At 47.9% G+C, this 12,500-nt stretch overlaps 1 protein-coding gene across 1 annotated transcript in view; it reads right to left on the bottom strand.

Annotated features, from left to right (window-relative positions):
* LOC127658076 (intermembrane lipid transfer protein VPS13B-like) overlaps window positions 1-12,500 on the bottom strand; it is a 252,573-nt gene that overhangs the window by 27,981 nt on the left and 212,092 nt on the right. Inside the window, 6 exon segments of the mRNA XM_052147177.1 lie at window positions 1-117; window positions 3,033-3,203; window positions 4,187-4,362; window positions 4,586-4,669; window positions 6,325-6,591; window positions 7,650-7,805. The exon segment at window positions 1-117 is cut by the window's left edge and continues 91 nt beyond it. Of these exon segments, the coding sequence (XP_052003137.1) occupies window positions 1-117; window positions 3,033-3,203; window positions 4,187-4,362; window positions 4,586-4,669; window positions 6,325-6,591; window positions 7,650-7,805 (971 nt within the window).

Raw genomic sequence — 12,500 nt, 5'->3', positions numbered from 1 at the left:
TTCACCAGTATCGCCCACGGCAACAGCTCCACCAACAGCGTGTTGAGACCGGATCGCCACGCGCTCAAACGCACCTGCATCGGACTGTCCCACTGAGCCACCGACTCCACCGCACACCTGAACACAATCAACAGGTACTCACGGGAATTATTGGAACGATTCTGCTTCCGATTCCTCTCAACGGTTCCAGCAGTGATTTATTGCTTCAGCAGTTTGTGATCAATGGATGAAACTTCATTCAGGAGGTTCAGGAAGTGTTTTGTGCTGCTGATTTAATGGTGTAGATCGATGGGGGACATTGTCCAATCCACAGTACTGGATAAACCGATGATGGGTTATACAGGATTTAAATGATTACTGCACTAGATGAACGCTTTGACCGTTATCATGCATCTCAAAACGCTTTTAAACGACGCAATGTCAAGTTATAACTCCATAAACCTCCATTCTGTTTCATTCAGCTGCTGTTTTGATGTTTCTGCACCCATCTGTGCTATATTTAACTGTTGGTCTTTTGTAAACATGCACTAGACGGACATCTTTAACCGTTTTGATGCATTTATCCTCATGTTTTAAGAGTGGTGCCTGTGCAACTTCTGTGCCGTTCTGTGTGTCTATAAACATGGAAGTGAGATGAAGACCAGCATCACATTTACATATTCAGATCATCACATCATGATTCAAGCTTTGCAAAGGAACCTGTGTGTGCTGGTGTGTGTGTACCTGTGTGTGATGGTGTGTGTACATGTGTGTGCTGGTGTGTGTGTGTGCTGGTGTGTGTGTATACCTGTGTGTGTATGCCTGTGTGTGCTGGTGTGTGTGTACCTGTGTGTGATGGTGTGTGTACGTGTGTGTGCTGGTGTGTGTGTGTGTGCTGGTGTGTGTGTATACCTGTGTGTGTATACCTGTGTAGGCTGGTGTGTGTGTGTGTGCTGGTGTGTGTGTGTGTGTGTACGTGTGTGTGCTGGTGTGTGTGTGTGTGCTGGTGTGTGTGTATACCTGTGTGTGTATACCTGTGTAGGCTGGTGTGTGTGTATACCTGTGTGTGCTGGTGTGTGTGTATACCTGTGTGTGCTGGTGTGTGTGTGTGTGTGTCTGTGTGTGCTGGTGTGTGTGTGTACCTGTGTGTGCTGGTGTGTGTGTATGTGTACCTGTGTGTGCTGGTGTGTGTGTATACCTGTGTGTGCTGGTGTGTGTGTGTACCTGTGTGTGCTGGTGTGTGTACCTGTGTGTGCTGCTGTGTGTGTGTACCTGTGTGTGCTGCTGTGTGTCTGTACCTGTGTGTGTGTATGCTGGTGTGTATGTACCTGTGTGTGCTGGTGTGTGTGTGTGTACCTGTGTGTGCTGGTGTGTGTGTGTACCTGTGTGTGATGGTGTGTGTACGTGTGTACCTGTGTGTGATGGTGTGTGTACGTGTGTGTGTGTGTGTGTGTGTATACCTGTGTGTGCTTGTGTGTGATGGTGTGTGTACGTGTGTGTGTGTGTGTGTGTATACCTGTGTGTGCTTGTGTGTGTACCTGTGTGTGCTGGGGTGTGTGTGTGTGCTTGTGTATGTGTACCTGTGTGTGCTGGTGTGTGTGTTCCATGTGTGTGCTGGGGTGGGTGTGTGTGTGTGTGTGTGTGTGTGTGTATACCTGTGTGTGCTGGTGTGTGTTTGTGTGTGCTGGTGTGTGTACCTGTGTGTCCTGGTGTGTGTGTGTATCTGTGTGTGCTGGTGTGTGTTTGTGTGTACTGGTGTGTGTGTGTGTGTGTATACCTGTGTGTGCTGGTGTGTGTGCGTACCTGTGTGTGCTGGTGTGTGTGTGTGTGTACCTGTGTGTGCTGGTGTGTGTGCGTACCTGTGTGTGTGCACCTGTGTGTGCTGGTGTGTGTGTGTACCTGTGTGTGCTGGTGTGTGTGTGTACCTGTGTGTGCTGGTGTGTGTGTGTGTACCTGTGTGTGCTGGTGTGTGTGCACCTGTGTGTGCTGGTGTGTGTGTACCTGTGTGTGCTGGTGTGTGTGTGTACCTGTGTGTGCTGGTGTGTGTGTGTGTACCTGTGTGTGCTGGTGTGTGTGCACCTGTGTGTGCTGGTGTGTGTGTACCTGTGTGTGCTGGTGTGTGTGTGTACCTGTGTGTGCTGGTGTGTGTGTGTACCTGTGTGTGCTGGTGTGTGTACCTGTGTGTGCTGGTGTGTGTGCTGGTGTGTGTGTACCTGTGTGTGCTGGTGTGTGTGCACCTGTGTGTGCTGGTGTGTGTACCTGTGTGTGCTGGTGTGTGTGCACCTGTGTGTGCTGGTGTGTGTGCACCTGTGTGTGCTGGTGTGTGTACCTGTGTGTGCTGGGGTGTGTGTGTGTGTGTGTATATACCTGTGTGTGCTGGTGTGTGTGTTTGTGTGTACTGGTGTGTGTACCTGTGTGTGCTGGGGTGAGTGTGTCTATACCTGTGTGTGTGTGTTTGTGTGTACTGGTGTGTGTACCTGTGTGTGCTGGGGTGAGTGTGTGTATACCTGTGTGTGTGTACTGGTGTGTGTACCTGTGTGTGCTGGGGTGAGTGTGTGTATACCTGTGTGTGTGTGTTTGTGTGTACTGGTGTGTGTACCTGTGTGTGCTGGTGTGTGTGTGCTGGAGTGTGTATATGTGTGTGTGTATGTGTATATGTGTGCTGGTGTGTGTATATGTGTGTGTGCGTGCTGGTGTGTGTGTGTGCTGGTGTGTGTACCTGTGTGTGCTGGTGTGTGTATATGTGTGCTGTTGTGTGTATATGTGTGTGTGTGTGTGTACCTGTGTGTGCGTGCTGGTGTGTGTGTGTAGCTGTGTATACATGTGTGTGTGTGCTGGTGTGTATAGTGTGTGTGTGTGTGTGCTGGTGTGTGTACCTGTGTGTGCTGGTGTGTGTATATGTGTGCTGTTGTGTGTGTATGTGTGCTGTTGTGTGTATAGTGTGTGTGTGTGTGTGCTGGTGTGTGTACCTGTGTGTGCTGGTGTGTGTACCTGTGTGTGCTGGTGTGTGTATATGTGTGCTGTTGTGTGTATATGTGTGTGTGTGTGTGTACCTGTGTGTGCTGGTGTAGGGCCAGTGTGGCATGCTGGTCGTCTTCTCTCCGTAGAAATGTTCTAGAACAGTGTTCTGGTTCTGTTTGAGTTCTGGAGTCGCTTTGTTGATGATCTGTCTGATAACAGCAGTGGAGACCGGAACCGCACAGTCACACGCCTCCTCTTCTTCGCTGAAACACACACAGATGATCATCATGTGATCAGAACGCTCAGGGTTTATTCGTTTTATCTGCTGGTAGATGTTATAACAACAGCATCGTTCTCCGCTGACAGACACGGGAAGAGCAGCTGCGGATTCTGATGAAAGCAACATATTTCTCATTTAATCTGCCAATCAAACTGCAGAGTTTATAAGCCACGGCGGCATCTCCACCTCCAACCCTTCCGCCCTATAGTCTCGAGAAATCCAAATAAACATCTGCATGAAGTGTAAATGTATATAAAATACTGAAACTGAAATCAGAATTCATTCAGGACTTTAAAACACTGAATTGTGTTATCATGAATAAAAGCGTGATCGTGCTTTTATTATTCTGCGTTATATTTATATATATTATATATTATATATATGATTGTGGATTATTGCTCATGTTTTTCACAGTAATAATTACTAGAAACTGGTTTCCAAACGTCTCTTTTAATTGACAGATTTGTCCAAATCTAACAAGCGTCCTGTCATCATTTCCCCACCCTCATGTTGTTCCAAACCGGTAGGACTTTCTGTATTGTGAGAGAATGTTAGACACTCAGTCACCATTCCCTTTTAAAACATGCAGTGAAAGTCAATGGTGACTGAGGATAATATTCTGTCTGACCTCTGGAGATAAATCATATTTCAGAATAAAATATCACTATATGCAAATGCCCATAATTCCACCTCATTAAATATACCACACAAACCCTTCGACTGGAGAATATTTGACCTGATCCACCTCAGACCGACTAGCAAAGATCTTTAACTTTAATATTCTTAAGATAGAACTTATTTCTCATATTTTTATATTTCTGTTTTTATAATTAAACATTGTTATTGCAGTGTAAAGATGACTCAAGTCTCCATTATTTCAAAATAAGAGTCCCCAGTGTGTTTCAGGCTTCTGTATATTTAAAAGTCCCCGTTTTGAAGACATTTTCTAACATATCAAATCAGTACCTGGCCTGAAACGTGAGGTGGTGTGTCACATCTGCTTCAACGTTCAGTAGCGCCACCTGGTGTCCACGACCGTCAATGAGCTGCGTCTCTCTGTGACCCAAACTCCTCTTCTCCACATGAACCAGAACCGGGTCAGGCAGATGACTCCACATGATGAACAGAGGACTGAACACAACCTGCACGCGCGCACACACACACACACACACACACACACACACACCACACACACACACACACACACAGTAACACTGATGAGGGTTAGGTTTATCTAGTCAAAATGTGTCTTTATTTTGATCTGTTTGATTTCTAACATTTGATACATTCCATATTGAGCAGTATTTTATATAAATCAAGTGTTTAGGACTCAAATCACTTCATGCAAAACTTAAAAGTTCTCACCAATCTTTGCTGCAGGTGTGTGTTTGAGTCCAGCAGTATTACTGTGCACCAAACATGCAGCAGTGATCCATCAGAGCACGGAACCTGCACACACGCACACACACACACACACACACACACACACACACACACACACACACACACACACGCACACACACACACACACACACACACACACAGAACGCACACACACACAACGCACACACACACACACACACAGAACGCACACACACACACACACACACAGAATGCACACACACACGCACACAAAACGCACACACACACACACAGAACGCGCACACACACACAGAACGCACACACACACAGAACGCGCACACACACACAGAACGCGCACACACACACAGAACGCACACACACACACACACACACAGAACGCCAGCACACTAGCGCACACACACAGAACGCGCACACACACACACACACAGAACGCGCACACACGCACACACAGAACGTGCACACGCACACAGAACGCACACACACGCACACAGAACGCGCGCACACACACACACAGAACGTGCACACGCACACAGAACGCGCACACACACACAGAACGCGCACGCACACACAGAGAACGCGCACACACACACAGAACGCGCGCACACACACACAGAACGCGCACACACACACAGAACGCGCACACACACAGAACGCGCACACACACACAGAACGCACACACAGAACGCACACACAGAACGCACACACAGAACGCACACACACACAGAACGCACACACACACAAAACACACACGCACACAAAACACACACGCACACACACACACAGAATGCACACACACACAGAACACACACACAGAACGCACACGCACGCACACACACACAGCACGCACACACAGAACGCACACACAGAACGCACACACAGAACGCACACACAGAACGCGCACACACACAGAATGCACACACACAGAATGCACACACACAGAACGCACACACACACAGAACGCACACACATGCACACACAGACAGAACACGCACGCACACACAGAACGCACGCACACACACAGAACGCACACACGCACACAGAACGCACACACGCACACACGGAACGCACACACACAGAACACGCACACACACACAGAACGCGCGCACACACACACAGAACGCGCACACACACACACAGAACGCGCACACACACAGAACGCACACACACACACACACACACACACAGAAAGCACACACACACACACAGAACGCACACACACACACACACACAGAACGCACACACACACACACAGAACGCACACACACACACACACAGAACGCACACACACACAGAACGCACACACACACACAGAACGCACACACACACACACACACACAGAACGCACACACACACACACAGAACGCACACACACACACACACAGCACACACGCACACACACACACACACAGAACGCACACACACACACACACACACAGAACGCACACACACACACACACACACACACACACACACACACACACAGAACGCACACACACACAGAACACACACACACACACACAGAACGCACACACACACACACACACAGAATGCACACACACACACAGAACGCACACACACACACACACAGAACGCACACACACACACACACACACACACAGAACGTGCGCACACACTTCATTCAGTTTATTCCTTCTCGATCATGTCAGATCTCAGATGATCACACTCTGTGACCCATAATTCCCGTGTGATCTGTGACTCACCTGCAGCACGCAGCTGTTGCTGCTTTTATCATCATGTTTCAAACACACGTCCCGAGACCATTCCTCGTCTCCACACGCTCGCACACACACGTCAGTGAGTTCTGCGTCCTCCAGCACTAATGACGGCAGTTTACTGTCGGGCTCGAGGCGCGTCACGCGCTCATGCTGCATCAGCTGACTGTCCTGACCGCTGCAGTGATGAACGACTCGCAGCTCGATGGACTGACTGAGAAAACTGCACAACACCTGTCGACCGCAGATGATCACCTGACACACGGAGAGAGAGACATGTGTGTTACACACCTCGCCATGTGTCCCAATACTGCTGCTCACAATACTGTTGTCATGACAATTACACAATCATGTATTTGTGTCTCCTATCAATCATTGTATCTTCTGAGGACACACACTCAGTGACATCACGACCTCAATCTAGTGAACACTCCTGTCTCACTCTCTGTCTGTCTTACTCTCAGTGCACTTGTGTTCTGAGTGTGTGTGTGAGTGTGTGTGTGTGTGTGTGTGTGTAAGAGCGTGTGTGTGTGTGTAAGAGTGTGTGTGTGTGTAAGAGTGTGTGTGTATGTGTGAGTCTGTGAGTATATGTATGTGTGTGAGAGTGTGACAGTGAGAGTGTGCGAGTGTGTGACAGTGAGAGTGTGTGTGTGTATATGTGTGTGTGTGTGTGAGTGTGTGTGTGTAAGAGTGTGTATACGTGTGTGTGTGTGAGTATATGTATGTGTGTGTGTGAGAGTGTGACAGTGAGAGTGTGCAAGTGTGTGACAGTGAGAGTGTGTGTGTGTATATGTGTGTGAGTGTGTGTGTGTAAGAGTGTGTATACGTGTGTGTGTGTGTGAGTATATGTATGTGTGAGAGTGTGTGACAGTGAGTGTGTGTGTGTATATGTGTGTGTGTGTGAGTATATGTATGTGTGTGTGTGAGTGTGTGACAGTGAGTGTGTGTGTGTATATGTGTGTGTGTGTGAGTATATGTATGTGTGTGTGTGAGTGTGTGACAGTGAGAGTGTGTGACAGTGAGAGTGTGTGTGTGTGTATATGTGTGTGTGTGTGTGAGTGTGTGTGTGTAAGAGAGTGTGTATACGTGTGTGTGTGTGTGTGTGAGTATATGTATGTGTGTGTGTGAGTGTGTGACAGTGAGTGTGTGTGTGTATATGTGTGTGTGTGTGACAGTGAGAGTGTGTGACAGTGAGAGTGTGTGTGTGTGTATATGTGTGTGTGTGTGAGTATATGTATGTGTGTGTGTGAGTGTGTGACAGTGAGAGTGTGTGTGTGTATATGTGTGTGTGTGTGTATGTGTGTGTGTAGTACTTGTTTCTGGACTCCGTTGAGTTGTTTGACTTTGATGATGAGAGACGCCGTCTGTCCTTTATGTTGGATTGTTCGCAGTAGAGTCCCGACATCATCGACACTGAAAGGCTCCGCCCACCGCCAGTTACCCCACCCCTCCATACAGATGTGCAGCAGCTGAGACACACATACAGAGAGGTTCAGTACAGGTGTGTGTATCTGTGTGTGCATGTGTATATATGTGTATATGTGTGTGTGTGTGTGTTACTGCAGTGAGTTTGTTTGGCAGAGAGACAGCTCTCTGACATCTGTCTGGCAGAACTTCAACATCTCAAAATAACAATCAAACTTCATGTCATAAATATCATCAATCATGCATACACAAACACAGCACAGGAAATCACACAATAACACACATTTACAGAGCAAAAACATGTTTATGACCAAGACGAAGAGTTTTCAGTATTCAGTCCTTCATCAGAAAACACTGATTTGGCTGATTCTCTTTCTCCCTACAACTGTGTTTCCTGCACCAAAAACATGCTCTGCATTACTGCATACTTTGAAAAAAGAAGACATTAGGAATCTCAAATGAAAATGTATTAATGTGGACATGGCTGCAGACACCGGCCAGATACTTTTACCCAAAGAGTCAAATCAGGAATATGAGCAATCCCACAATATCTGCAGCATCACACAGAATACCGGAGTATAACTAACTGACCACAAGTCAAACAACTCACTTCAACACACCGTTCTATCCAAATGAAGACTTACATGCATCCATCTTCAACCGCTTATCCGAAGTCGGGTCGCGGGGGCAGCAGCTCCAGCAGGGGGCCCCAAACTTCCCTATCCCGAGCCACATTAACCAGCTCTGACTGGGGGACCCCGAGGCGTTCCCAGGCCAGCGTGGAGATGTAATCTCTCCACCTAATCTTGGGTCTTCCCCGAGGCCTCCTGCCAGCTGGACGTGCCTGACACACCTCCCTAGGGTGGCACCCCAGGGGGCATCCTTACCAGATGCCCAAACCACCTCAACTGACTCGGCGGAAAGGAGCAGCGGCTCTACTCCGAGCTACTCACGGATGACTGAGCTCCTCATCTCTAAGGGAGAAGCCCACTACCCTTCTCAGGAAGCCCATTTCGGCCGCTTGTACTCGCGACCTAGTTCTTTCGGTCATGACCCAGCCTTCGTGACCATAGGCGAGGGTAGGAACGAAAATTGACTGGTAGATCGAGAGCTTTGCCTTCCGGCTCAACTCTCTTTTCATGACAACGATGCGATGTGGGATGGTGTGGGAAAAGTTCGGAGAAGCCATGGAGAAGGACTTTCGGTCCGCACCAAAGTGCTTCTGGAAAACTGTCCACCACCTTAGGAGGGGGAAATGGGGAACCATCTAAGCTGTATACAGCAAAGATCGGACGCTGTTGACCTCAATCGAGGAGGTTATTGGGCAGTGGAAGGAACACTTTGAAGAACTCCTAAATCCCAACACGCCCTCTATGGTAGAGGCAGAGCCGGAGGCTGATGGGGGATCAGATTCTATTTCCCTGGGGGAGGTCACTGAGGTAGTCAAACAACTCCGCAGTGGCAAAGCTCCAGGGATTGATGAGATCCGACCAGAAATGCTGAAAGCTTTGGATGTGGAGGGGGTGTCATGAATGACACGGCTCTTCAACATTGCGTGGAAGTCTAGGACAGTGCCCAAGGAGAGGCAGAATGGGCTGGTGGTTCCCAACTACAGGGGTATCACACTTCTCTCCCTGGTAAAGTTTACTCCAAGGTGCTGGAGAGGAGGGTTCGGCCGATTGTCGAACCTCGGATTGAAGAGGAACAATGCGGGTTCCATCCAGGCCATGGAACGACGGACCAGATCTTTACTCTCGCAAGGATCCTGGAGGGGGCCTGGGAGTATGCCCATCCGGTCTACATGTGTTTTGTGGATCTGGAGAAGGCATATGACCAGGTCCCCCGGGAGATACTGTGGGAGGTGCTGCTGGAGTACGGGGTGGGGGGCCCTTCTTAGGGCGATCCAATCCCTGTACGTCCAAAGTGTGACTAAATTTAGTGAACTTTAGACTCAAAACAAGAAAAAAAATCTGCCAATGGGGTAAGCAAAATAAACTTAATTTAAAGAGAAAACAAGTTTATTTTGCTTATCCCATTGGCAGATTCTTTTCTGTTTTGAGTCTAAAGTTCACTAAATTTAGTCAGATTTATCATAAAACAAGACTTAATATCTTATCCCATTTTGCTTGACAAGTAAATAAATCGTGTTTTAAGAAAGTTTAGATAATTTGACAGGAATACAAGACAAAAATACTTGTCTAGAAAATCATTTTTTGCAGTGCGTGTCCTCGCCACAAAGTCGAGTTCGTTCCATGTGGGGGTTGGGCTCCGCCAAGGCTGCGCTTTGTCACCAATCCTGTTTGTGATATTCATGGACAGGATATCGAGGCGTAGTCGGGGTGGGTAAGGCGTGTGGTTCGGTGGGCTGGGGATCTCATCGCTGCTTTTTGCAGATGATGTTGTCTTCATGTCATCATCGGTCCGTGACCTTCAGCTCTCACTGGATCGCTTGGCAGTCGAGTGTGAAGCGGCTGGGATGAGGATTAGCACCTCTAAATCTGAGGCCATTGTTCTCAGCAGGAAACCGATGGAGTGCATACTCCAGGTAGGGAAGGAGGTATTGCCCCAAGTAAAGGAGTTCAAGTACCTTGGGGTCTTGTTCACGAGTGAGGGGACAATGGAGCAGGAGGTTGGCCGGAGAATCGGGGCAGCGGGGGCGGTATGGCACTCGCTCTATGAAGATTTATATAATAATTATAAATGTAATACTACTCAATTAGCCCATATTTAAGACCATTCATAAATACACAGGAAGTATCACAGATTATAGTCAGTGCAGAATATTCTGTACAAATACAGAAAAGACTCTTCAGCCTGCAATTGTGTTCTCAATCTTTTTTAATCTCCTTTTCTACCAATGTTGGAACGCCTAATTCCCACTACTTAGTAGGTCCTCGTGGTGGCGTGGTTACTCGCCTCAATCCGGGTGGTGGAGGACAAGTCTCAGTTGCCTCGCCGTCTGAGACGTCAATCGGCGCATCAGATCATGTGACTCGTTGTGCATGACACCGCGGAGACTCACAGCATGTGGAGACTCATGCTACTCTCCACGATCCACACACAACTCACCACACGCCCCATTGAGAGAACCACTAATCACCACCACGAGGAGGTTACCCCATGTGACTCTACCCTCCCTAGCAACTGGCCCAATTTGGTTACCCCATGTGACTCTACCCTCCCTAGCAACAGGCCCAATTTGGTTACCCCATGTGACTCTACCCTCCCTAGCAACCGGGCCAATTTGGTTGCTAAGGAGACCTGGCTGGAGTCACTTAGCACGCCCTGGATTCAAACTCACGACTCCAGGTGTGATAGTCAGCGTCAATACTCGCTGAGATACACAGACCTCTTGAAATTGTGTTTTCTTAATACAGTTAGACTAACTCACCCTCACATGTGATATCCAAGATGCCTCCGCTGCATATCTTTGGCATTTACAGCACCTCGGTAGAGAACAGGGTAACAAATGAACTTTTTTGCGAGTATTGACGGTGACTATCACACCTGGAGTCGTGAGTCTGAATCCAGGGCGTGCTGAGTGACTCCAGCCAGGTCTCCTTAGCAACCAAATTGGCCCGGTTGCTAGGGAGGGTAGGATCATGTTTGCGTGCTTTTTCACGCTTTCATTTTGTTAGTGTACATTTTTGTGCTTTATTATAATAAAGTGACACACTGATCATGCAGCCAATTATACAAACATGCAGCCACACAAAATATGAACACAACTGGTCAAAAGAGACACATAGTACCACATATTAATTGTGATGAACCCTGTTAATAAACATCCTAATACCAGTGCGCGCACACACACACACGCAGACACACACACACACGCGCAGACACACACACACACGCGCAGACACACACACACACGTGCACACACACACACACATGCAGACACACACACACACGCAGACAGACACACACACACACGCAGACACACACACACACACACACACATGCAGACACACACACACGCACACACACGCGCACACACACATGCACACGCAGCAGAAGTGTGTGAGAGAGAAACAGTGAAGTCTAAACTGATGCACAAGCTGAACATTTTTATTTTTTTAAATGACAGACAGCATTCGAAAGTTCCTGTCAATCTTTAAAAAATCTGTCAATCATTTTTGGTTAATGAAACTCTTGTAGCTCATCTGCCTCAACGTTCATGTTGTGCATTCTGAGATGATTTTCTGCTAGAGGAGTTCATCACATCACATGTTGTGGTACATGTTCAGATTCAGTGCATGTAAAGACAGACAGACAGACAGACAGACAGACACTAGCAGAGTGAGACAGGTTGTGTGGTACATGTTCAGATTCAGTGCATGTAAAGACAGACAGACAGACAGACAGACAGACACTAGCAGAGTGAGACAGGTTGTGTGGTTCATGTTGATTGAAGGTTTGGGTGAGGTCACACCGGTAAGCTGAACGTTTACTGTAAAGTAAAACACATTAGCGTGCGGGTCAGAGCGCGCAGTGACCCGGGTCAGCACTGATCCTCGCGAGCTCTCTCCCCGTTTGAAGATGGATTCCATTTCAAAAACACGTCCAATCAAAGGCTGAAGTCAATTTGAGCAGATCTTCCTCGTCTGGAGCGCCATGACATCATTGCTCAGATCTCAGTATTACTCACCAGGAAGCGGCCCAGCGAGCACCTCGACCCGTTTATTTTTACAACAACACGTTTTCTAACGCCTGTGGCCGAGTCTGACCTCCAGGGA

Source organism: Xyrauchen texanus, chromosome 17 (genome assembly GCF_025860055.1).
Source record: "Xyrauchen texanus isolate HMW12.3.18 chromosome 17, RBS_HiC_50CHRs, whole genome shotgun sequence".
In the NCBI taxonomy this organism is placed as follows: Eukaryota; Metazoa; Chordata; class Actinopteri; order Cypriniformes; family Catostomidae; genus Xyrauchen; species Xyrauchen texanus.
This window is presented reverse-complemented; position numbering and strand designations above follow the sequence as displayed.